The sequence below is a fragment of the Hirundo rustica genome, chromosome 4 (genome assembly GCF_015227805.2).
Source record: "Hirundo rustica isolate bHirRus1 chromosome 4, bHirRus1.pri.v3, whole genome shotgun sequence".
In the NCBI taxonomy this organism is placed as follows: domain Eukaryota; kingdom Metazoa; phylum Chordata; class Aves; order Passeriformes; family Hirundinidae; genus Hirundo; species Hirundo rustica.
In genome coordinates, this window is record NC_053453.1 from 46,826,267 (window position 1) to 46,852,691 (window position 26,425).

Below are 26,425 nucleotides of genomic sequence, written 5' to 3' on the forward strand. Positions count from 1 at the left end.
CAGGGATGGGGACTGGACTGAGCTCCGGACCCTTCGGGGGCAGGAACCCAGAATAAAGCTGTAACCAAGGGCAGACTCTTTCCTTTTGCCTGCTCTCTCTAAAGGAAAAGGTTCCAGCAGCCTCTGGGATCTTTAAGGCCCTGAAGGCAAAATTCCTTCTGGCATGGTTTCTCTCTCAAGCTAGCCGAGGCAAAAACGGAGCCGGGGCTCCAGGAGAAAGAGAGCCACTTCAGGCTATGAAAAGTCTGACACTCTTATTCTACAAAAAATGTGAATGCTTGCAATCTAATTCAACACCTTGATTTTTCTAATTAGTAAATTCTGATTTAAACCCATTTTGAAATACCTTCCAATGTGAAATTTACAAACACTTTAAGTAAAGCGATTAATTATTGACAAGTCCATGTATGTTAACCAAACTGAATATTTCCTACTGTTGATGCTCAGGAGACACAACACCTACCATCACAGCTGTGCTATGTTTGCAATAAATGTACTCCAATGGCTCACCTGAAGTGACAGAACAGTTTTTTGTATGGAAACACAGCAATTGTCGGTTTCAATTCTGTTTTTCTGTTAAAGAATTCTATACTGGGGAACTATTAACAAAGGTAGGGAAAACTAATAAATTGCGTGAATTTTGCAAACAGTGTATCTTGAATTAAAATCTCTGCGTGAATGCTCTCAGACAAAATTCACGGAAGTGTTTTAACAATTCTCAATATTTTAAAAATTCTTCACTTCCTATAGCTACCGACATATGCAGGAAGGTATTAGTCATTATATTACCTGTCAATAAAAATTAAGGACAGCTGCTATTTGTAGAGGCTTGATCAGAAAGGCCAGTAGGAAGAGAATTTGTCTTCACAGAGTTTACAGACACCTTCAAACTGACATTTTTGTCTTAAATTCCCGGATAACTCCAAAACCTTTTTGCTATTCACAAAACTGCCTGCAACATCCTGCAAATCTGTATTACCAATAATCCCAACTATTTACACCATTATACAAGCACTCCTCTGCATCTGACTGCCCCTCTGTCCCTCCCAATTAATACAGAGAATATATATGCATATTGCAGTAAAGGTACTGTTTCATAACCGTTTGTGAGGGTGTTTTGGTTCCTCCTGGATCAGCTTCCTGATTTTGCATGGTAGTACCAGCAGCCAGAAGCAGGCCAGAACATGCACCTGGAGGTCAGTATGAGAGGGGGACAGGGTAGAGGGTAAGACTTCCCCTTATAGCAGAAATACAAGCTCCATCAGCCTATGTTGAGTTTGAAATTTTGCCCAAAAAGTTGTTACTTTTGGTAGCAATCTCGTAATCTACTTGCTCCTCTCCCCTCAGTCTGGCAGGTAAAACTGGCTGGTTAGTCATTCTGTGATCTGAAACAGGACACCGATACAGGCTGAAAAGCAGTCCAGCAAACAAAGCCTATTCTTAGCACAGATCAAACCTTCAATCCAGTCTCCACAATGCTCAGAAGCAGATGCATCTGAGCAAATGAGTGAGTCTAAGCTGCTGGGGAGATTGCTTAAGCTGCCAGCACCACCAAAAGAAATGCTTGTCAAACTACTGCCCAAGCCATTTCTGGACACTGCTTTCTAAAAAACCCGATTCTTCTGAGTACAAGTACTTTTAAACAATTCATCCACTTCTTTGCTTAAGTAAAGGACAAAAACCTGCTCATTACCCAGCAGCATTTTCAGTTCAAGAGAGATTCTGAATTGTACTTTTTATGTGTGTGACAGACAGTCTCAACAACTACATAGCTTTCCTCTGTTACAGTAAACTAGCAAGACTGTGGAAATGAACTACCATATCTTAGTGTATCCAGCCACAGATTAAAGAAAGAAAGCTGCAGGCTCTTGGCAGGTAGCTTCCCTACATGAATCAAGAAATGTGGTCTTGATGCAGAAATTATCTTGCAGGAATTATCTTGCACTGAGCAAAAGATGACTAGCAGATGGCAGAATCTGAGCAACGACAATCATTGCACAATGACCCATACAGACAGGGTTACATTTTGCTTCAATGTTTTGCTTTTGTGCAAAAAGCCCTAAATTAACAAAAGCATGTTTGTGAACACCACTGTAAAATTGTTTTGGCAATTTTGTGATTTAAAATGCTTCATGAAAAACAAAAAATATTATAAAAATCAAAATCGATGTACGAAACACTTCTGACCGTTATTTCAATGAGACACAGAAGCATTTCCATCCTCCTTAATATTGGAACACCTTTTCTTTCCAGGTCTTTTTCCTTTCGGGTTCTACTCATGGACATTTTTCTTGTAAATTCAATTAAAACTACTTCTACATTCAATTCAAGAGAATTATAAATGCTAGAAAAAATACTGCTGAAGTACTCTAGATCTTAAACTATGATTTTTCAGTGCTTACAGTGATTAGGAATGCCACCAAGCAATTACAGCTTGTAGGTAGGCACGAATGTAACTTATTGCATGGAGGCCCCGGTGAGACTGCCTTCCTTGCTGATTCCACCTTTCAGATAGCACATTCATGCATGGCATGCACCTTTGACAATAATTTTAGCTTAAGGAGTCCCATCTTGCACTGCCCTCAGGGATGCTTTTCAGTCCTTCCAACCATGTGCCTGGCTGGGCCGCACCTTGTACGAAGTAAGGACACAGATCACAACCAGCAGGGAGGTGACCTTGATCCACTATGCTGTAATTAATTCTTTTTCCTAGTTTTGTCCACTGGACGATGACACACAGAGCTTACTAGTATAGCGTGACAGTAAGTGGCTGAGTGAGGACTGGGGAATGGTTAAGCTGCGCTGCTGCTAAATACAGTGTGACAGTCTCAGACACAGTAAAACCTTGCTAAAGGACAAATCCTGAGCTACACTGCTGACAAAACAACAGCCATGAAAACTGTAGAGCTGTGATTTCACCATGAACAGGAACAGCTACAGCTCGCTGCAGTACTGCACCTTCACTCTGTGTCTGTTTTCTCCCCTTTCTTTGGCTACCAGCCATCCTCTTTGTGCTGGCTCTGGTAGTCATTGGAGGTTTCTCAGACCCTACTCAATGCTAACCCAGCAGAAAACCTTCCACTTATTTTGACTGGGTTATTGGCTTGCTGTTGGTGAGGAAATTAATAAGGAAAGAAACAGAAAAAGTCTCCTCTCTCTCTTACAATACTGAGATACTAAGTCAGCTCAGTGTCTCCTGGAATCACATTACAAAATTAAGAAACAACCTCTACAGAGGCTAAACACCATCATCACACCATTCTCTGAGTGGAATGTACACTACAGCTAGCTTTGACTAGCCTTGTACGGTCAAAAATAAACAAATATAAACAGGAAATACTGCCCTATTTAGACCTCAACAAAGAATTATAGTCCCAAAACAAAACTGCATTAAACATGTGTTCTCGCCTAATGAAGAGGACAAGTAATAAAAAGAAAACATCGTACATCCTGTAAACCACTTATGTCCTTTTGAAATAGCCTTAGCAAACTCAGATATTACAAAAATAAAAGCTGTGAGAATTTGTTCAGAGCAGAATTAACCATCCCATGCCCCACTCCAACCTTTCCATCTGAAATCAAGGTTGAGAGGAAATAAAATTACTTGAGAAGTCTATGTCTAAACAAAAATCCACAAGTGGGTATTTCAATAAAAAATAATATTTACTTAAGATAAATAAATTACTGCCTCTATCTTATTTAAAGTGGTGCTAATTTTAAATAGTCGATGCTATGCTGCAACTTTCTCAATAATTATATATACTCATATCCACACTCTCAAACTATGTGTACATCACTGGCAGTTCTCTGGCTGCAGTACACAGATTCTGCACACAGGTCACAGAGAACCAAAACTAGAAATCTGCAGAAACAGGAGCTCTTTCTTTTGACACATACCAAGCACATATATCTGAAAGTGAAGAACATGGCAAAACTTTACTAGTGAAAAGAAAAATGACAAATGAAGTAACTGCATAGTTGTAAAGTAAAAGCAGTGTCCTGACTTTTTTAACTAAAAAGTCAGTAAAGCAATTACACAACCAGATGGCTCTCTGTAAACCACCAGAGGCTCAGACAGCAAGCTGAAAAGCTAGTGACCTACTGGAAACACTGCTAGATTGTTCCTAATTTCTGTGGGGTGAGCTTTGGCAAAAAAGGCTTTGCAGCGTAACTTTAAAATGGACGTAGAAGGTTCTTCTGCCTTCTGAGGAAAGTGTCCAGGAGGCTTGTCTGTACCAAAAATTTTCTCTTGTGATTTTGGTTTTTACGTATCAGTCTGTGCATTTTATTATTCAATTTCTCTTAAACAGGACTCAAAATTTATGTACCTCTCCCATTTGCTGTTCAAAAATTTGATGGGCCAGTTCCTCTATGGTTGCCATGATCTTTAATCACCAGAATTTCCTGTCAAAGAAAGGAAAGAAGATGCTTAACATCTGTAGTTTCAAAAGTAAAAATATCCTGGGGAAAATATAGTTCACATAAGTGCGCTGACAGTTTTACGAAGATGACAACCCTGCAGAATTTAAAGTTGGATTATACTGTAAAAATAAATAAATTGCTATTTGAAAATTTTGAATTGTTTTATTCAAATAACTCACACAGAGACTTTCTATTTTTCCTCTTCTGCTTTTTCAACAAGAAACAATATAGTAAAATCACATTGAAAACAGAAGTCTTTAGCTGACCATGACATCAGCAGGTACATATTTAACATCTTAAAAAACTGGAACAGTTTTGTTAATGCAAATCAAGAGGGGCAAATCTAACCTCTTCTGAACTAATACAGATTTTTTAGTATTAACAAGAGTGCTTGAAGGTCAATTTTGCAACTAACAGGAGACAGTACTTGGGACACAGAAGGTAAGTGTTAAAAAAAAAAAGATGCTGTTTTGTTATCAATACTGCTGCTACAGCATGAGCCCAAATCTTCATAAGAATAATTCTGTGGGGTTTAACAGACACTGCTACATCAATGCAGTACAAAGGATTCAGATGCTTGCCTTGTTTATTTGGCAAGGCATATATTATTGACATACAAATATGTGTAGAAGGGAATACAGGTGACCTTGCCCCTGGTAAGTAACAGCCGTGTTAATTACCCAATACAGCCTCAGCCCTGATGTGTCACAGCTATGCTCAGTAAAGGTAAGTGAGATACAAGGGGGTGGGTTAGCTGGTGAAGGAAAGTCATGAAGAAGGATCCTGGGGAGAGAGAATTACTGCTGCGAGGTCAATCAGGGTCTGCAGTTAGAGCCTGTTGTTGGAACCTGCAGACATAGTCTAGCTAGGTAACAGCCTGCAGTCAGAGTTTAGTAGGCAATGACCAGCAGTCAGGGAAATCTACAGACAGAGCTTGCTGCAGCCAGAGTCAGTGAACAGTTGGAGTCAAGACGGCTGAGCTGTAAAGAAGAATAAACCAGAGCCCTTTTCATGCTGTGATAAACAAGAAGTCTGTGTCTCGGCTCATTTCTGCCCTCCAACAAGAGGACTGCTGCAACGATACTCACTAAGCAGTATTTAAAAGAACATTCACAAAATATAAAGCACCATATAAACAATTTTACTGACAAAAAAACCCTAAAAACACTGTAATACCTACTTCTTGTATGAACAAAGGCAGTACTCTCACACTAATGCTGGTTTTCATTAACCTTTCTGGAGTTCCGAGGAATTACCTCCTCCTCAGTGAATCTCAAAACCTCCCCAATGAACCATGCAAATAAAAAATTTAACTCCCTTTTCACTCAAATTTAACTCAAGCTTATTATGCTCTTAGAACTGGAAAGAGAAATCTTTTTCAACTAGAGCAAGAACTGCAGGCCTTGGAGGTATGCCAAATGGTATACTAAAGCCTAATTAATGAATTAATGTGAAAGGGCAAATACAGAAATATTTGGGCACTGTAGACCATTCTTAAACATGCTGCATTGTTAGTTAAATTAGGTCAAAAGATAACAGGCATGTATATAGAGATATGACTGAAGCTTATGCTGAAAGGCATTATCTGCTAGGAAGATCTAGGTGTCAGCATCCTTCCAGGAGCACTCTATCAGTCCACTTCTGCATTCAGTGAGCTGCAGCACAATCACTATTCAAAGAGCACCTGGAATTTTCAAGGCAGGCAATGTGTCTTATCAATGTTTTCTTCTTTTCAATAAAATACTAGCAACAAAATATTGTACTGTTTACACATAGAGTGCCAGAAATGAGTGCTACTTCATTTCAAGATAACAAAAAAATCACTTTGAGGTATTAATTTGCACCAGTTTGTTAGTTCTCCTAAATCAGATGTGACTACTCTCACAGTCAAGATGTATTAGGAAAACAGCTTGAAAAGCGAAAGGGATTTAAACTCACGTGTTTCGCCTTGGAGTAAAGCTGTGAAGGAATACATATGTACTTAACTCTGATGCACCAGTCGTAGGGAAACTGGCTCTCAGAGAGGCATAAACCATTAGCAGTGAATTTCTGAAACTTATCTAAAAGAGACTCATTTGAACAACACTTGCATGAACATAGGACATCAAATACACAAACAAGACTGAACCCCTATAATGAAGAGGAACTTGGAGAAAAGGTTGAACCTGTCCTACCTCTTCATGCTGTCTGGAACAAGCATAAGGAGATTCAACTTATGGATGCAGAACCAGCTGTCAAAGCTACACAAATCATCTGAGTTTGAGCATGTGAGACATGCACACAATGGAAAAGGAATGTACTCACTATTATTGACAATGATTCATGTATTAATCGCACGGTACTTTATATTTTGACACACTTTCTATTTGCATAAACATTCAATAGTAGGTCCTTTTGTGTGTTGTTGCTTTATTTAACTCAGTGATCCCTAAAACGAAGGCTACTGACAAAACAGTATTTGTAGCACCAGTACTCTGTACTAAAATATCTTAATTGAAATCACCCCCAATAAATCATGCAACTTTGCTTTGAAGAGCATGTATAAAAGTGAAAAAAAAAAACCACCTTCAATATTTCAAGTATAAACTTTTAGATAGCATTTCATGTTGCAGATCAACTACAGATATGGGGAGGTGAAATAGGTGTTCCTATCCCATTTTCCATTTCTGGTTTATTATTTCATCTCTTCATGCACTGCCATACACATAATGCTTGAGAGTCAGTTCAAGCAACTGAACTGGTAGAAACTTCTTTCTTATTTGCAGAGACAGGGAAATTTCAAAGAGAGTCTGAATGGAATTTACAGCTCACACACAGGAAGGAGGTCCTGCTCGCTCTGAACAAGCTGCAGTGGTCTTGACCACATAGTAGGAAAATTCAGCTCAGTAAAAGGAGAAAAAACTCAGCTGGCAGAAATGCAGCAAACATCACCTAAGTAAGCATGCTGAACTGATTTCTTTTGCAGTCCGATTTATTCTATTGCAGACAAAAGGGAGAAGATGTTGTTTTAAGTCAAGAGAGGGAGGAAAAGAAGGAAGATTTAAGGAGGAGGCAAACCTCCATTCCATTGTTATGGTGGGAAGCTGATAATTCAGTTGAACTGCACCATGAAACTGTACCCATTGCTTTTGGCCCAGCCAGCTGCCTGATACAGCTCACTCTGGAGTCAGACAGGCCCACAGCCACTCCAGCGAAGAAGCAAGGTCACCTCTCTGAGGAGCAGCTATGTGTTAAGCTGTGCTCCTTGCTCTAGGAACAGGAGAGCAGGACAGGTCAAGGAGAACTACCTACAAATTCTCAGCTAACTTTGGGACAGCTGTAAAAGGTCTTGTAGTTCATATTTTGCTTACCTAGGGTATCTGTGTTAGATTTCACATCAGGTATGCTTTATCACTCTAAGCATCCCTGCAAAGAATTAAGGAGGAAGAAAACACTTCAGCTGTTTTTCCTCTATTCTGTAAATTTTAATATTTAGCAAATTTTTCACTTTTTTAAAACCTTCTTTTCCCAAGTTACTCCAGCCAACATTCTCAGTGGCTGAAATGTTTCTCAAGAAATTATAAATATATTCTAAATTCAAAGCTACCTGAAATTGAGAAATGTTTCTTTAACACCCTATAACCTTAATTTCCCAGCAAAGATTACATGAAGGATGAAGGAAAGGCCATGGAGTTGTCTACCCAGAGTTTTGCAAAGCCTCTGACACCATCTCCCCCAGCATTCTCCTGGACAAACCAGCAGCTCATGGCTTGAACAGGGCGGCTCCCTGGGTAGAAAACTGGCTTCCTGGCTGGGCTCAGAGTGGTGGTAAATGGAGCTACATGCAGCTGGTGGTCAATCACCAGTGGTGCTCCCTAGGGCTCAGTGTGGGATCAGACCTGTCTAATATCTTCATCAATGACCTGGATTGCTCGTTCCTTAGTAAGTTTGCAGAGGACGCTAAGGTGGGTAGGAGTGCTGACCTGATGGAAGGTAGGACAGCGCTGCAGAGGGATCTGGACAGGCTGAGGCCTGGGGGTGCTGGTCAACAGTGGCTGAACACAAGCCAGTGTATGCCCACATGGCCAAGAAGGCCAATGGCATCCTGGCCTGGATCAGCAACAGTGCAGCCACCAGGACCAGGGCAGTGACCATCCCCTTGCACTCAGCACTATTAAGGCCATGCCTCAAACACCATGTCCAGTTCTGGGCCCCTCACTGCAAGGAAGAAACTGAGGCGCTAGAGGCAGTCCAGAGGAGGGCAACGGAGCTGGTGCAAGGCTGGAGCAGCTGAGGGAGGTGGGGGTGTTCAGCCTGGAGAAAAGGAGGCAAAGCAGAAATCTACTACTTTCTACAAGCACCTGAAAGGAGCTGTACCAGGGGAGGTTTAGATTAGATACTAGGAAAAATATCTTCACTGAAAGGGTAGTCAGGCATTGGTACAGACTGCCCAGGGAAGTGGTGGAATTGCCATCCCAGGAAGTGTTCAAAATGCACGTGTGTGTAGCATCAGGCTTAGTGGCAACCACAGGGGTTCTGGGCTAACAGCTGGACTTATCTTTTTTCAACCCTAATGATTCTAAGTACCATCAGTCTGAGTTTTGATCTTCAATAACCAGAAGTGATCTTCAAGGTATTCTCATCTAAAGTGAATCTTCTTCATTTCAGAAATGGTCTTTTCCATGCTTGTCAAAACCATGCCATACCCATTCAAAGGACCTGCAAGTCCATACATGAGAAATGATTATTGCTAGTATAGGAAATCAGTAGATTGAGTCAATTAATTGACAGGTTTTTTCCTTAGAATACTCTCTTCTGCTTTCAAAACGAAAAAGGCAAATCATGATAAACCAAACTTTATTCAGATACTTAAGACTGCTAATCACATTGTTATTTCCTTACTAAGTTCTCTAAAATATTAAAAGGAAGAAACCTGGAATTCTGCAAGACCAGGGACCACAACATAAAAAAGCTGCACATACTTTTAGGATCTGCTTTTTAAGGTCCAACAGTTAAAAGAACTGTAATAATATTAGTTATATTATGACTACAAGGGAGAAAGGAGAGCCAAGGCTCCTGTCAACACACCAGCAGGGTAATTATAACAACAATTATGCTGTTTACAAATACTGCCCAAATAAATTTAACTTCATTTGCATCTCACTTTGAATACTCCTGCAAAAATTATTTTCAACTGCTGCTGTTTCAACCAGCAAGCCTATAGTTGCTTATAAAAAGTATTGCTCAATTGCTCTACTGGTTTCCTATTTTCACATCAGACTAAGATCCTTGCCTTTTCTTTTACAAGAAAATTTCTGAAAAATTAAGTGGTCAGAAGTGCTTTGTGCCATGGCCATTTAGCCAATGACACTGCCACAGCTTAAGCTCTTACCTCCTTCTACAATCTTCTGCAGATATACCATTAAGATCTGACACACTGTAAAACTACAGAACAAACATAACCTTTCTAAAATTTTCCTTTAAAAAGATGTGTTGCTGACAACTATGTCGAATTAACAACATTAAGACTGCCAGTATGATTAGACCTCTGCAAATGTACAATATATTCTAGTTTGGCAGCCTAGTATTCACTTAGTCTGTGATGATCCCTTTGCGTATTTTCTTATTTCTGGGAACAGGGAAAAATCCCCTTCTCTGAAGATACACAGCACAGAAACGTTTTGCTTCTGTTGCTCCAGGTACAGAGTAACACAAATATCAGCATCTGTACTTACATTGGTTAGACCTGCTTTACAAGGATAATCACTGTACTTGTTCTCAAATTTATTCCTTGAGTGTTTGACAGCATTACTTGCTATGTAATTAAAAAAAAAGGAAGCTATTTCAAAAATATTTGAAAAAATAATAAACAGAATTATATAGCCATCTCTTTTCCCTACAAAAGCTCAATTCCTCCATCCACTAGAAGCAGCAGGCATTTTGACAGAAAGCAGGCATTAGACTTCCTCTTAAATGCATTAAAACACATTTATTGCTTTTCTGTTTTTCAATCTTCAGACTCAAAATGCTACCAAAATCTTTTTGTCTGTAAGTTACATATTGTTAGTTTATGTCCCTAGTAAATGAGTTAGTTAGCCTCCTTGGCAAGACTCAGAATTATTTTTAAATGCATCACTATCATCAGTTAGTATAAACTGGGTGCTGATGAATCTGGCATCAAGTCCAATGGTGTTCCACTGCTACTGTAGATAAGCACTCTGTAGGCCACCATAGCCGTGGAAAACTTTCATTGGCTTGCACCAATTAAAATCCTCTCTACTTCTTCCTCAGCTTCTACGTGCCAGAGTTTTCTCAATGTTTTAGTCAAAATAACTTATGAAATACTTAGTTTTTTAAAGTATTTCAAGCCTACTTCAACTGAAATGGGTCAGGAAACATTCCCATGAGAGCAGACTGCAATTTTGAAGGTTGGTACTCAGAAGCGCTAACCTCTCCACTAGCACAGTTAAGTTATACCCAGCCGACATCACTGTTTAACCTACCCTTCTCCAGGGAGAAAGTTATATAATTTTAATTGTCCTAGTAAGAGGTTCCTATTAATAGTATTTTTAAATATTATACCAGTGTAGACTAAGGAGTTTAAAAGTAGTAGCAGGAAGGATATTTCTTTATATTTTGATGCTCAATTTGATATAACAACATCTCTCAATTTATTACACTGTTGGTATAACTGCCCCACTATCAAGTGCCTTGATTCTGATGTAATATGCTTTAAATGGGTAAGAACAAATTACATCAGCATGAAGACACAACATGAGAAAATGTTGTCCGTTCCAAAGATCTTCAGTTTACTTTGGAAAAAAGTAAAAAAAGTAAATAAACTGTCACACCCCTGACCCGTTTTACTGGTACAAAAACAATGTCTGCAAAATTTTAGTAGTTTAACTTACCCTGCTGGCACTGCTAAATCAGTTTGACTCCGTATGTATGGAATGAATAATGATTCTTCTAATTACTATGTATGGAATGTGACTTAATACAGGGGGCTTTCCTAGATAAAATTAACCGGGTAAACTAATGAAGTTACACAAGTATATTCTAGATACTTTAGCAGTACAGGCACATTAACTAGTTATGACTGCAAAAGTTACTGTGAACTTTACTTTTTGTTCTTTTATCAGTGCGCTGGTTTGTGCTGGGGGAAAGTTAATTTTCTTCGCAGTAGCTGGTATGGGGCTGTGTTTTGAATTTGTCATGAACACAGGGCTGACAATACAGAGATGTTTTTGTTATTTCTGAGCAGTCTTCACACACAGCCAAGACCTCTTCTTCTTTTTGTGCTGCCACACTGGTGAGGAAGTTGGAGGTACATGGGAGGTGGCTAGCAGATACATACCATATGACATCATGCTCAGTATATAAAAATGGAAAAGAGGAAGAAGGAGACAGAGCAATGGGATTTGTCTTCCCAAGTAACCATTACACATGATAGGGCCCTGCCATCCCATCAGATACTCAGCCAGCAACCTGTCCTGGAGATGGCTGAACACCTCCGTGTCAACTGGATACAGTGAATTATTCCTTGTTTCACTTTGCTTGTCTGTGTGGCTTTTGCTTTCCCTACTGAACTGCCTTTATCTCAACCCATGAGTTTTCCAGGTGTTACCCTTCCAATTCCACCCCCAGTCCCGCTGGTGAGTGGCTGCCTGAGGGGGGTTAAACCCTGACACATAGTAAGGACAAATGCAGGTAGGTAACATGACTTTTCAGGTAAGCTCAGAAAGTTAATGTAACAGAAAGCTAACTGCAAAAGAAGAGGAAACAATCTCTCTCTGTAGTCATACTACTTTAGTACTTAATGATTTCAAAAGTCAACTAAGGATCTCAGCTCAGGTCACCTCGAAGTCAACTAAGGATCTCAGCTCAGGTAATCACATAGGGCTTACATGTACTGTGTACCTTAAAATGGAAACTAGTCCTCACTTTCATCATCAAACTAATCATGTACTAATTAAGAATTCAGCATAGCCTGTACCAAAGTTTAATAAACTCCTACACATAAAATAGAATGCACTTAACAATCCCTCTATGATTAAATGTACCTGAGTTAGTGCTTAAGTAAGTTAAGATTTCTTTATACCTTAGAGCAGTTTTCTGAGATGCTTTATAGATAATAAATTAAGCAAAGGAATTCAAACACATTTGTGAAACAAATGATGATACTGTGCTCAGTGCTTCATACAGGAAAAGCTGAATGAACATAGCAAGCTAAGTGAGCTATTCTTGGATTATTGTTCTATAAACCACACTGTTCAAGAGGGTAGAACAGTTGGCATACTTAAAGGAGTAAGATTGTCTCTATCAATGAACTGAGGAGTATTTATGTGACACTTCACACCCAGTTAGATATTGTTTTTTAAATTTGTGTGAGACCAAGATTTAGACAGTGCATATATAAGGGACAAGTAACAACACAAAGCTGAAACACCTGGACCTGCAGGCAAACAAGGGAAAAAGATGATTGCAAAAGCATAAGGGAGTGATTAAAAGGCAGAGAAGAATACAGAAAGGGATGCATTTGTAGGCATGCCTGTGCAATTAATTTAAAATCACTGCTCTCAGTACCTTTTCTTGTAAGCAAGTTCCACAGTGGGAGGAAACATTAGAAAACATAACCACTAGGATAAATTTTCAGGTGACTGACAAATCATTTTTACAGTTTGGGCCACCAAAGAGATAGTCTCACTTTTAGGCTGTGGCTTCTGCTTCTTCTATCATGGTATCTCTAGAACCTGATCCATCAGCTACAGGTGAGCTGACTTAGTTCACTAGCTCCACAACCAACTGGGAAAAGAAGGAAGAGGAAAGGCAAGGGGGCTGTCTGCAAGTGGAGTCTACTCACAGGAGCGCTGGCTACATGCCAGATCCTGGTAAGGAGACCACTTAAACCAGGTCAATGTCTACTGTCAGCCATAGCCGCCTCTCCACCTGAAGCCTGCAAAAGGAAAAAAAAATGAGAAAAAAACCCCCAGATTCCCTGCACCAGAGCTGAAGCTACACCATGAACCAGGACCAGGAAGCTCATCTTATTGAAGACTTCCCCAGTCACTGGATTAGGTTCAGGCAGGTCCATTCCAGCTGGCACAGAAAGATCACCCTAATACAGCACAGCAAGGGCAATCACTTCTTTCTGAACACTTGGAGGCAGTAGATCCTCTATGGTTCAGCTACAGTATTTCATGAGAGGTACCCTCACTGCTGGCTTTGTTCCACTCCGCATTTGCCTTCATGGTTGTATAGCTGTAAACTCATCTTCTGACTTTATTCACCCTGAACCTAAAAATTGTTACACACAATACAGGAAAAGCAAGTAGAAGCAGAATCAAGACCACTTCTTTTTGGAAAACAGCCTGCAGTGTAACACCAGCTTATCTATAATGACAAATTACCCCCTCAGGTGTTATGCAAGATGAGTATCACTGAACTGCAGCCACGGATGAGGTAGTTAATACATGAAGGTATTCTACAGAAATCAGCACACCTCTTTAACAGTACTAAGAATAAGACAACCCTTACAAACTTGCACATCTGCATATACATGGAGGCTTCCTTCAGATAAAAAGGAAAAACAAAACAACTCAAACAAAGAAGCAAAACCCCCACACAACAAAACTGAGTTTCTCACACATCCTTCCAGTAAATCACTGTTGGCACTGTCCCATGTAAAATATTCTAGGGGATGAACTGATCAAGAGCAGCCCTGCTGAGACTTGAGGGTTCTTCTGGATGAAAGGTGGGACACAGCAACACAGACCAGCAGCACAGAAAGCCAAACATGTCCTGGGCTGCATCCAAAGCAGCATGGGCAGTAGAGGAGGGAAGAGATTCTGCCCATTTGCTCTGCTCCTGTGAGATCCCACCTGCAGGGCTGCAACCAGCTCTGGGGTCCCAGCACAGGAAGGATATGGACCTGCTGGAGGGAGTCCAGAGGAGGCCAAGGTGATCAGAGGGATGGAGCACCTCTCCTATGAGGAAAGGCTGAGAAAACTGGGGTTGTTCAGCTTGGAAAAGAGAAGGCTTAGAGTGACCTAATTGCAGCCTTCCAGTACGTGAAGGGAGCCTACAAGAAAGATGGAGAGGGACTTTTTACAAGGGAGTGTAGTGACAGGACAAGGGAGAATGGCTTCAAACTGAAAGAGAGCAGGTTTAGATTGGATATTAAGAAAATCTTTACTGTGAGGGTGGTGAGGCCCTAGAACAGGTTGACCAGAGAATCTATGGATGCCCCATCCCTGGAAACATTCAAGGCCAGGTTTGATGGTGCTCTGAGCAAACTACTGTAGAGCATGGTAGTCCTGCCCATAGCAGGGTGGTTGGAACTAGATAATCTTTATGCTCCCTTCCAACCCAAGTAATTTTGTGATGCCCCTTTTTCCTTTGTTATCAACTACACAGGATTAGATTTTGTTAAGAGGGTGTAGGGGTGTATTTGTAATTTTTTTTGGTTGGGTTTGGGATTTTTAAAATTCCTATAAACATGAAAAAAGTGAAAAGCATTCTGAAAAAAAAATCTTCATATTAAGTCTCATTAAGAGTCATGCTGACACACTGTCCAGCTAATAATTCCAAGGAAACACATTACCACACTAAATGGGGTAGTTCTCACACCACAAAGTTACTGCTAAATTACAAACAGCAATCTCAACTTGTTTGGAAGGAAATAACCATTTATGAGAGCTAATATGATAACAGCAGAGGGTTTGGCTTTAGTTTTTTGGTGGTTTATATTTTTCAAGTTTCCACTTTAACTTCTGACAAAGGCATTCAAACACTGAGCTTAGTCCAGCCTGGCTTAGTACTTAGTACCCAATTGAACAAAAGTAATTTCAGTTAAACAAATGTCAACAGCCTTTTAGAGAAGGTCTGGCAAAGTGGGAAAAAAGAAAAAAAAAAGAAAAAAAAAAGAAAAAAAGAAAAGAAAAGAAAAGAAAGGCAGTTTGATACAGAAAGGCAGTTCTTAGACCGTGGTTTTCAGGAAGGAATGTATTTCCTTATAAAATCTGCAGCACTGCATAATCAGATACACAGGACTCAGACAGCACAAGCTATCATCCAGTCTCAGAGAACTGGAATTTTAAAGAGTTTGGTTTTACAAAAAAATAAATCCTTTGTTGATTTAAGATTTTGGCAAGCAATGCAGTAATCTCTGGAATTAAAAGCTGATGACTAAAGGGTAAAAATATGGACAGGTCTGCATACACAAGAGTAAGAATTTAATTAACTGTACCTTCACAGTTTGATCCATAACATTCTCCTGACACAATTCTGTTTTGCAGCAGGTTACTTTATCCTAGTAATGTACAGGCACAAGTTTAAACGCTAAAAGCAGCTTGAACTACCACTGAGAAGTGGGAAAAAAAAAAAAGTAAAAACTTTGTCAGAAAGTAACCCAGGTACAGTTTCATTTCCCCTGATGGTCACTGTTGATTGCACACTGCAGCCTGTATGTGTCAAAAAGCAGAGAGCTGTGAAAGCCAGAGCACGTGGGTAACCCTCCCAAGCAGTTTACTGCTCCTTCACAGGGGATGCTAAACTCACACAGGCCTGAGGGCTCCCTGATCTTCATCAGCCAAAGTAACCCAGGTTAGCAAAGGTTACCACTGGAAGTGCTTAAGCCAGGACGGCTGCTGAAGCAGGACAGACACGCACACCCTGTACCAGCTGCAGCACTTGCGCGCTGAGAGCCACACTTCGTCCACCAGCAGAACAAACATGGAGAAGTTAAGATGTGACACTGCTCTAGTTCTTACATACAGTTAAACTCCTTATTTAAGCAAGAGGTACTGCTTTTTTTCAGGGTTTTTTGACCCAAACATGAGACACAAATTACTTTCTTTAGGGAGGTGTGCTTTCCTTCACAAACTGCAGGGAAATTCCAGCAAAGTCGCTGGCTGCACAAACTTTAATTACACAATACAATAAGTGCACGATAAATTACAGCAAAAAAATGAGTATAAGCACAGGGAACAAACTAATCTTACTATTGTAAATATGAGATTTCACATCAAGGATCAAAATCAGTTTTCACTGGACTACCACATTAGCTATAAGCATTCTGTAGCTGCATTTCACAGGTGAGCTATTTAACTGTACGCTACAGTATGAGCGCGGTTTTGTTTGGTTTTGATTCCCTGCGTACCTCTCTGCTCCCCCTGACCTTTAATAAAAATACAATCATGAAATAATTCACATTAAAAGGTACTTCTGCAGGTCATCTGGTTCAACCCCTTTCCCCTCCCAAAAATGTCAGCTTCAGAGTTACACAAGTTGCTTAGGGCTTTCTCTTCACAGGCTAAGAACCTTAAATGGAAAAATTAGGGCAGACTTTTAAAAAGCACCAAAACCATGAAAACCCCAAACAAAAAAAAACCTTCCTATCCCGCAATCTAGCCTGGAATATGACTATTCTTAAAGATATCAGAACTCCCATGAAACTTGTTCCCTTCAAGAGTACCTTTCACAAGAAAATACAACCAGTAAGAAACCCAGAAATATTAGTAAAAATTGAGGAGAAAAGTTAAAGCTAGTTAATTTATCTACTGTGAGCTTCTTTCTGTAATAAGCGTCTTGATTTGTTGTTGCAGAATGCAGCAGACTTAGCAAGTGGTGTCCACCCATTCAGAGCAGTGCACAGGAAGCGCAGAAGCAGCGGAGGCCCGGATGACCTCAGTTACCCTCCTTGTGCTACCACACATGTGCACACATACAGCTGACCACCATCACATAAAAATACTCAGTCCTGTGATAAGAGAGGTTCAGCAACATCTTTGGAGAAAGAGCTACAGAGAAGAGCAGGCAAACATTTCACAGACCTGAAGATTTCACTCACGCAAGTGCCCCTGAGTAAAACTGTACAGCAAGGAGCAAGCCGTGGGCTAAATGCTCTGTTGGACATCCCATGTCACAACTGCCAACCACTAAAGGGAGTGGGGAAAAAAGTCACAGAATTATTTTCAGAAAACAACCTTACAGAAAAAGCCATACAAAATTACAAAGAATCACCAGATGAACACTGTCTGAACTGGCACAAAAATTGCGATGTTTTCCCACCGATCAGATACTTCCATTTCTACTTATATAATGCTGATTCCAAAACCAGGAAGCTGTCCGACAGAAAACTATTTGAATTTTTTCTCACCTTATTTTTTAATGAAAAGTGGAAAAATACAGCTCTTCCAGCTACACCACTTTTCCAAGTCCAGTCTGATGACATTACTAGCTTCAAATCAGAGATCTCACATAAGAATGAATGCCTAACTTGGTTTTTCAAGAATCATGTCCACACACTCGTCTCTTAGTAAAACCAGTATCAAGGCTTTCCCCACCCCCCCTCCTGTTGCCTAAGTTGACTTGCACAACACAAGGCATCTCCTCTACTCCCTTCACAACCTGCAAATGTAAGCGGATCCTGGGGCATGAGGCCGTGCTTTTTACACTTAAAGCAATACACGGTAACAAATAAAAAATAAAAATTCCACAAACTCCGCAGCTTAGAAGAAACACCCCATCCAACGAGCATAAGGAATAACGACAGGGACATCTGACCCAAATAAACCCTGACAGCAGCCAGGGATATACAAAAGGAACAAACCGGCGGGGGGATGCCGTCGGCAGGCAGAGCGGCTGGGGGGTTCAGGGAACCACACGGTCATCCCCCGGGAATGCTGAGGCGCAGGGCTCGGGAGGAGGAAAGGGAGATGCGCCGAGGCCAAGTTATCGCGCAACGCCGGGGCCCCTCCGCCCCCAGCCCTCCCATCTCCCCTGCCCGGGGCTTCACGGGGCGGGGGCGCGGAGCCAGCGCCGTGCCCGCCCCCGCCGCGGCGCTCCGCACAAAATGGCTGCGCAGGGCCAGGGCCCAGCACGAGGGGGATTCGAGCATCGAGCATCGCCCGCCGCCGCCTCCCCCCGCGGCTCCTCTGCCCGGCCCCCGCGAGAAGCGGCGGCCGGCGCCGCCCGGATGCGGGGCGGAGGGAGACGCAAGCGGTTCCTGTAGGTGAAAGGTCGGAGGGCGCAGGGCCGCCTGGGACCGGGTTGGGCCCCGGGGCGGGGCGGGCGCGCTCCGCTCCACGTTCCGCAGCGGTGGCGGCCGGGAGCCGCGCGGGCCCACACCGTTACAGCGCGGCCGCCCCCGCTCCCCGTGCTCCCGGGCCCCGCCCTCTGCGGGCGGCGTCTCTCGGCTTCCGTGGGTCCCTCTCTCACCTGGCGGGCCCGGTGGCCGGTCCAGCGGGTTTCCTTAGCGGCCTTAGCGGCGACGCGCGGCTCCGGTTCCCGGGGGTCAGAGTTCGCGACCCCGCCTCCGCCGCCGCTCGGCCCCGCCCCGCCGCGAGCTCTGCGCCTGCGCTCGAGACTCGCGGCCGGGCGCGCGGCGGTGAGGGCGGGGCCTTGGGCAGCGGCCGCTAACGGGACGGGGCCGCGCGTGAGCGCTGCGCCCCGCCAGCCCCCGTAGCGCGGCGGGCACGGCCGGGGGACCACGGGCTCGTCGCGGTTGGAACGGACCTTTAAGATGGCTCGGTCCAACCGTCCAGCCAGCACTGCTGCCACTGTACCACCTAAACCCCCCCACCCACCGCCAGAACCGGACGCCTCTTAAAATATCTCCGGGCGTGGTGACTCCGACGTTCCTGACGGCAGCTTATTCCAGAGCCCGAGCATCCTAACGGAAAAAAGATTTTTTTCTGATCTGGAAATCTCTCCTGGTACCGCTTAAAGCCACTTCTTTAGTTCTCTCATTGCAGGCACGGTAGAAAAGGCCAGTCCCTCACCTCACTACGCCCTTCTTACAGGTAGCTGTGAGAGAGCCATGAGGGCCCCCCTTAAGCCTCCTCTTCTTGAGACTAAACAAACCCAGCTCCCTCAGGCCTTCCTCGTCGAGCATGCTTTCAAGACCCTTCATGAGCCTCGTTGACTTTATCTGGATGCTCCTTTTTAGAGTGAGGGGTCCAAAGCAGAACACAGTTCTTGAGTCGAGTGGAGAGCACAACTCTCCCAACCCCCAGTGCAGCTCCCTGCAGAGAAATGGGACCAAGCGGCATTGAACATTGCAGGTGCACAGTATTTGGGCTTTGGTGGGCTCTCCCAGCTGAGGCAGATCCACAGACAAACCTGGCAGATTGGGTTTGAAACGTGCAATGTGATGGAGGCACACCCAGTGCCTTGCACAATCCCTATAGCAGTCCAACCAGCTGAGTCTGAAAGGGCTGTGCTTCGCCTGCATGGCAGAAGTAAGTTCCATCCTTAAATGTCAACAGTGCCTGAACAGCTCTTGGGAAGGCAGTGGCCTGGCGGCCAATGAGTGCCTGTTCCTGCTGGGGTAGTGCCACAGGAACAATTTGCTGCTGTTCTGGCTCAGTCTCAACATCTGTTTGAACCAAAGTTGTGTTAGCTACTTACTCAGTTTATGCTAATTATTTTAAATTACCTTGATTGTAAGTAAGAATTTTATATTTTAAATACAGCCTTTTCCTTCCTCCTCTTTCATCTGTTCAATGAAGATGGTCTAGCTGTGGTCAGAGATCAGCAGTGACTTCAAGATCATTTAGGTCATGGGGGCTGTATGTGCAATTTCATGGTCTGAAAATCATTTAGACCATTTAATGCAATTTCTACTGAATCAGATGACATAAACATCAACATCTGAGCAGCAGTGATAGGAAAAAAAAACAAAACAAAAAAACCCCAGAGAATACAAGTAAATTTATGTGTTAACATCAGTAAAATTATGCATGTTCTTGTCAATTCTTTTTTCTTCCCACTTCCCAGTCCCACAGCTGCACTTGTATCTATCAACTCTAGCTCAAGATCACTCAGTCAGTACTTGGAAGCATCGTATTTTGCTTTTTGATCAAAGACATTCTCAAACACCAAATGCAAATGAACTCAGTGAAGAATTTTTAAGTCAGAAAAAATTAACTCTCTAAGCAATTCCTTTAAGTGTCAAATGTTCCAGCAATCCAAATTTATAGTACTTGTCACTTCGCAAACTAGCTTGAGCTGCACATCCACTTTCTAAATGATGGAGCTTAGAACAGTTTAATGTAACAAATGTCAAGTAAATTGCGCCAAGGCTTATTTAAGCCAAGTATTCTGATATCCTCAGTACAGCAGAAATGTCACTGTAACCAGTAAAACATACTTTGTTTTTTTTCTTGGCAAGTGACCCAATTCATACTTGATCTGTATATGAAGACATGCCTCTGTAGCTGTGTCAGCCAGGATTACAAGAGACACATCCCTATCAAAAACACACAGAGAAGCAAAACCTTTTCTGCTATTACTGCCAGTTTTCAAAAAATTACTTTCAAACATATATAAGGAGGCAGCATAACTAACCTGACAGAAAAATCTCTCCCTTATATGTTCTGCAAAAATACTTCTAGAATTAGAATCATGCAGGTTGGAAAAGATTTTTAATGTATCCATTAAATCCTGAGATCATCAAGTCCAATTTTTAGCCCAGCAACTGCTAAGTCTACCGCTTAAACCACGTCTCAAATTGCCACATCTGCACATCTTTTAAATACCTCCAGGGATCAGGGCAGTCTGTGCCAGTGCTTGGCAACCCTTCAGATGAAGAGTTTTTCCTAACATCTAATCTAAACCTCCCCTTTTGCAACTTGAAGCCATTTCCTCTTGTCCTCTTCCTTGTTATTTGAGAGAAGCTGAACATGTGGCTACAACCTCCATTCAGGTGCTTGAAGAGACCAGTGAGGTCTCCCCCGAGCCTCCTTGTCTCCAAACTGAGTAACCCCAGCTCCCTCATCACAGTTGTGCTCCAGGCCCTTCCCCAGCTCCGTTGCCCTTCTCTGAACTGCCTCCAGCACTTCAGTATCTTTCTTACAGTGAGGAACCCAGGACTGGCCGTGGTATTTGAGGCGTGGCCTCACCAGTATCAAGTACATGGGGACAATCACTGTCCTGGTCCTGCTGGCCACGCTGTTGCTGATCCAGGCCAGGATGCCACTGGCCTTCCTGGCCACCTGGGCCCAGCTGGCTCAATTTCAGCTGTTGTTGACCAGGCCCCCCTGGTCCTTTTCCAGACACTCTGCCTGCCCCAAGCCTGCTGGGTCATGTGCAGGACCCAACACCAACACAAGCTGTGATTCAGGCATACTTTGACTGATACAGCATAACTAAATTTTGCAAAAGGATTTATTAATGTAAAACCCTTCATTTGACCTTCACACAGACATTAGCCCCCTTAATTCTTTTGAATAATTTTTAAAGTAAGACTGATATGCAGGTAATGGCAACAAATTCTGTTGTTTGAAAATCACTGAATACACAAATTACATAATACATAAAAACTGAAAATATTAAAAGATGCAGACTCAAATAATGTGAATTTATTTATACAAAAACAAACATCCACAGGAATATTTACAACTTTAAACGGATTTCAGTTACAAAATAAAAATTCTATTCTTCCATTTAGACAGTATGATTTAGGACTGCTCCAAATAAAAGCCTATTTGGATGGTAAATAGGGGACAGCAGTTACAGCAAACAAATGCACTGAATGTATCTTTCCAGACATCTCTTTACATTATGATGTAATAAACATGGTTGAGTAATTGAGTTTCCATGCACAAAATATTTAGTAAAATGTGTTCCACAGCTGCTCACTTTAAGTCCTTTGGGCACACAGTTTTAAGTTAAAGAGAATTCAAGATCCTAGAAGCTTTAATTTATCTATGAATAAAAATGTTAGAACTAATATTCAATGCTAATGTTTGTCTCATACTCTACTAACCGATCTTAAATTGATTACAAACTATAGATTCTTAGAAGAAGAGGTAGCCAGGTGTCTAAAAACTTCTGGTCTTGTTTTAGTGTTTAGCCAAATCAAGATGTGAATATTTTACTTTTGATGGTAATGTCTCAAATTGGGAGGTGAACTGGAGAAACAGGACAAGTTTGAAAAGCAACCATCTGCAAATGTTACAAAAATGCTTGTGTTGTGGGTTCTTCATATGACACAAAGCACTAATGCAGGAGAGAGGAAAAGAAATATTCAAACACATTTACAAAGACAATTTATTCCACACAGAATGAGACTGTAATATGTATACTACTGTTTATAAGGCTCTGTTCCAATCTGTTTCTATCACAAATTTTTTGACTGATCAACCACTTCTGGAAGAAGTCCTCTGATTTCCACAGAACACTTTAAGCTCTTTTCTCCCACTGCACCAAATCCTCTAGAGGTAGTTTGACACCAGATGAAGCAGAACTTGGGCACTTTATTCAGTGTGTGTTTTGACTTCTATTGCTCTGTTTTGCATCAGGGAAAATATCAAAGCATAAACTGAAATTAAATTAGCTTGCTCCTAGCCAAATTTCTGATTCATTTGCTGCTTCAGGACTTGCCACCTTTGTTGGTCTGCAGTCCCAATGAAAATACGAAGCAGCTCTTCCCTTTGATACTACAAACTGAAAGAGACACACCACATCTATGTTATATTGATACCAGTTTTGTTTTGGATACATTAAAAATCATGTCAGAAATCACCCTGAAGAGACATGGTAATTACTTAGCTTCAGTCAGCAGTTGTTTTTGAAAATTAAGCAAAAGCCCTTTGTATATAACAAGAGGAAAGTACACATTTAGCACATCTGTATTACAATAAAAGAGAATAAAGGCTTTGATCAGACTCCTACTGAGCATTTCCAACACTATCTGGTCAAACCTCTAGCATTCCTGAGGGAAGTCAGATCTACAGCCCTAAGTCCCTGATTCATAAGGTACTCTACTGAAATGCTGGAAGTCAATGAAATTTCTTGGATAGTTAATATTAAGAATTCGACTTCCAAGCCCACTAAGAGCTAAGAGAAGCTCTTGGAAATTAAGCTTCTTCAGAACTCTGTTAGTATCTTGGATCTGACCTTGAGGTATATCGAGGGAATAAAAGAATTTTGGTTTGCATTTTCATTCTTGGCCTTTTTGTGATGACTATTAACTATGTTCTATCATCTCTTTCTGCTGTAAGGCCACAGAATAGCTGTTAAAGTAGAAGTCAAACTATTAATTAAAAGTGAATTGCTCTTAATTTTGTTACCACAACTAGCTTGATTCAGGGGACTATGCCAAGTGTTTCACACAGTAAAATTAGCCAACTACATATCCATTACATTTGACATAAAAATGACTTCCTTTCATGTGGGTTTCATAGTTCTAGTTCCATATATGCTATTACAGTGTTAAAATTTTTTAAAAGTTAAATAGAATAAATGCACCAGAATCATCAATAAGTATTTCCTAATGAGGTATACCGATGATTTTCTTTAGGAAGAAAAAAAAACCAAAACCCAAACACCTAAAGCTGAATTCTGTTTTAAAGTGTCAAACAGAACAAATAATATTGCAAACAAAAGGTATTTCAAAAAATGGTATGCATTTTCACTGCCTTCTGCACTAAAAAAGCTCCCTTGTCGTGGTGTGGCAATTCCAGTTTAAACATAATATTTAAATATACAACAGTTTTAAAATTTTCAGAGAGGAGGGTACACATATTTGTTTACTGTTCTTTGAACAATAGTTTATACAGTGTCTAATATTGTATACAGAACTCATTTGACATGAAGTTTTGAAACAAATAAGATATTTTGTCTTGAATTATCAAAAATGTATTTTTACTCTGCTTTGAATTATTACTGGAAACATAAAAAGATACTATATCAAGCAATTGCTAGAAGATAACTCATTTAGTCTCTTTGGCATCTGTAGCACTTTAACAGCTCTAGTGCCTTATCCCTGTAATTGCAAACTGTTTTTTTTAAATATTTTTCCCTTTTCTGTCTGTTAATAATTGAACTGTATTTTGTTTTTGTGATACAGAATTTGTTGTAGTTTTAATGTACTTGTAGGCAAGATTTCAACTGCCATTCAAGGAAAGGAGCATCAATATCATACAATTTCTCATAAAGGAGCTTACATAGTCAAAAAAGAGCCCAAATCCGTGAAATTTCTATACCAATCTGTTCTTGCTAAATTGCAAAGTGAACATCAGCAACTCAAGAACCTATACACAAACCACGAGGAAATGTACAACTGCAACAAATCTGTTTTGCGGTTTGTTTTTTTTTTTTTAATAAAGCATAAAGTTTATGAATTTGTTGACCAACAATCTGCCATTCTGGGGACACTTTGGACTTCAATGCACAAATAATTCTGCCCATTTAAGTAAACATTGGAATTTAATAAATAACACATTTTGTATCAACACAGAAATACATACAATTCTTTAGAAAAATATTACTTTACACTAAAAATGCAACAACTCCTAATCCTGACAAATATACAATTTTGTGTAGGTTGCGACAGCAGGATTCTTTCTCTTTGAACAGTTGCTGTAGTCTTTTTAATGACCATCCTTGGATATTTTCCTTTAAACTTGCAGACACGATGCTGACACTGCTATAATACAGTGCCTTCTTGAAAAGCTTCTATCCACCTGTTAGAAAATTAAACACTGTTAGGAAGTAGCTGATAAAAGAATAAATCTCATTGCTGTCACTAGCTACAGAGTCACACAAGAAGTAACATCATACTTCCACTACCAGTTGCTATGTGAGTGCAAGTACCAAAAGCTATCCAATGAGTCCAAACATACAAAGCTGTCTGGTACAAGGCTATGCAATAGAAGCCTTTTTCTGTACCTCTCCCATACTGAAGTTACATGCATGAAGAACTGGTGAAGCTGGGAAATCAAATGCTCAAAAAATAGACTATGCCAAGATTCTGCATATCTTTAAAACCCCTCAATACTCCCTTCTCTTTTTCACTGCAAACATGACCTGGGAGGAATCAGGACACTGCTGGAGCTGAGGCAGCCATCTGCACAACCCACGCTCACTGCTTCTGCAGCAGGTAAAAGCCAGGACTGGTGGGGCTGAGGGAGGAGGTCACATGGCACATGGAAAGGCAGGGAAGGGCAAAGAGGCCACAGGGGGAAGTCCCAAACAGCTGATCCCAGTTTTCTCAGACTGGAAATTCAAAGTTAATATTCAGACACTTTTATTCCCTGTAGCTGTGGTTTCTTTTCCTACTTGGTTAGGAGGGTAATAAACATCCTCAGCTTCTCAAGGACGCAAAAATTAATGTTCCTGAAGCACTCCAATGCTACAGAACAAATAATTCCATTTCCTGAGTGAGGGCTGAACTGTTTGTATATAAAGGTAAGAGGCTCACAAAATAAGATTTTTTTTTTTCCTGAGTGGAAATCTTGGAAGAACTGAATGAGACAAAGACTGTAATTATCTTTATCATGGAAATTCAAACTGTAATATTTTTAGTATTTTCCACTGCTGTGTATACATTAAAAACAAATAAAGTGGCATGCATCTGAAAAAAAAAAAAAATATATATATATATATAAAAATCATCTGTTAAAATTTATTACTACACTTAGACAAAAACATCAGATATTCAGATATTTCTTTGGTCCTGTCAGGAAAATATAATGTCCACTGATGCAAATAAGCCAACAGCATGTGTTTTTTTTTCCTTTTAATGTTGTAAAACCAGTATTTATTCTGAAGGTTCTGCATACATCTCCTAAGGATATTAAATAATTGGAGAAAGCTTGAAATTCAAAGTATTTAATGTTATTCCTAACTTCCAATAAATACACTACATCCAATTTCAAGTTTTCTTCTGATAAGAAGAGCCATTGTCTGATAGAAAAATAAAGCTATTGAAAGCCTGGGGGGTTTTTTTAGGTTGTTTTATATAGAACAAATGAGGACACAGGGGAAACAACAGGATAGGATCTTAATTAACAAAGAAACATTTATGCACATCTGCACAAAATACTCTCAAAAATCAAATAAAGACTTCCAGATTTTTTTTCTATTGAGAAGTGTCATTAAGCAGGCTCTTAACTGTTCAAAATTTCCTGTTGTACTGGATACTTTGTTTTTAGAATCTTCCTATTTGCAGAAAACTAAACCTGCATCCATTTGAATGTTTAAGTAGTAATAATGGATTTGTAAATGCATCAAATTT

At 40.8% G+C, this 26,425-nt stretch overlaps 2 protein-coding genes across 10 annotated transcripts in view; both read right to left on the reverse strand.

The window, feature by feature from the left end:
* NR2C1 (nuclear receptor subfamily 2 group C member 1) overlaps positions 1-18,739 on the reverse strand; it is a 57,083-nt gene extending 38,344 nt beyond the window's left edge. For 2 of the 9 annotated variants that reach the window (XR_005700646.2, XM_040063063.2), the window contains exons 1-3: positions 15,650-16,962; positions 13,265-13,357; positions 4,329-4,404 (exon numbers count right to left, since the gene is read on the reverse strand). Coding sequence is in view for 5 of the 9 variants with exons in the window: in XM_040063063.2 (XP_039918997.1) it covers positions 4,329-4,382 (54 nt within the window). In the remaining 4 variants the exon portion in view is untranslated. Of the gene's footprint in view, positions 1-4,328; positions 4,405-13,264; positions 13,358-15,649; positions 16,963-17,234; positions 17,361-18,013; positions 18,139-18,621 lie in introns of those variants that run through there. The other 7 variants (XM_040063064.2, XM_040063061.2, XM_040063056.2 and 4 more) reach the window with 6 other exon arrangements.
* A 3,010-nt stretch (positions 18,740-21,749) lies between these two features.
* The window catches only part of FGD6 (FYVE, RhoGEF and PH domain containing 6), an 81,842-nt gene continuing 77,166 nt past the window's right edge, over positions 21,750-26,425 (reverse strand). Inside the window, exon 21 of the mRNA XM_040061531.2 lies at positions 21,750-24,872. Coding sequence (XP_039917465.1) covers positions 24,836-24,872 — 37 coding nt within the window. The 3' untranslated portion in view covers positions 21,750-24,835. The remainder of the gene's footprint in view (positions 24,873-26,425) is intronic.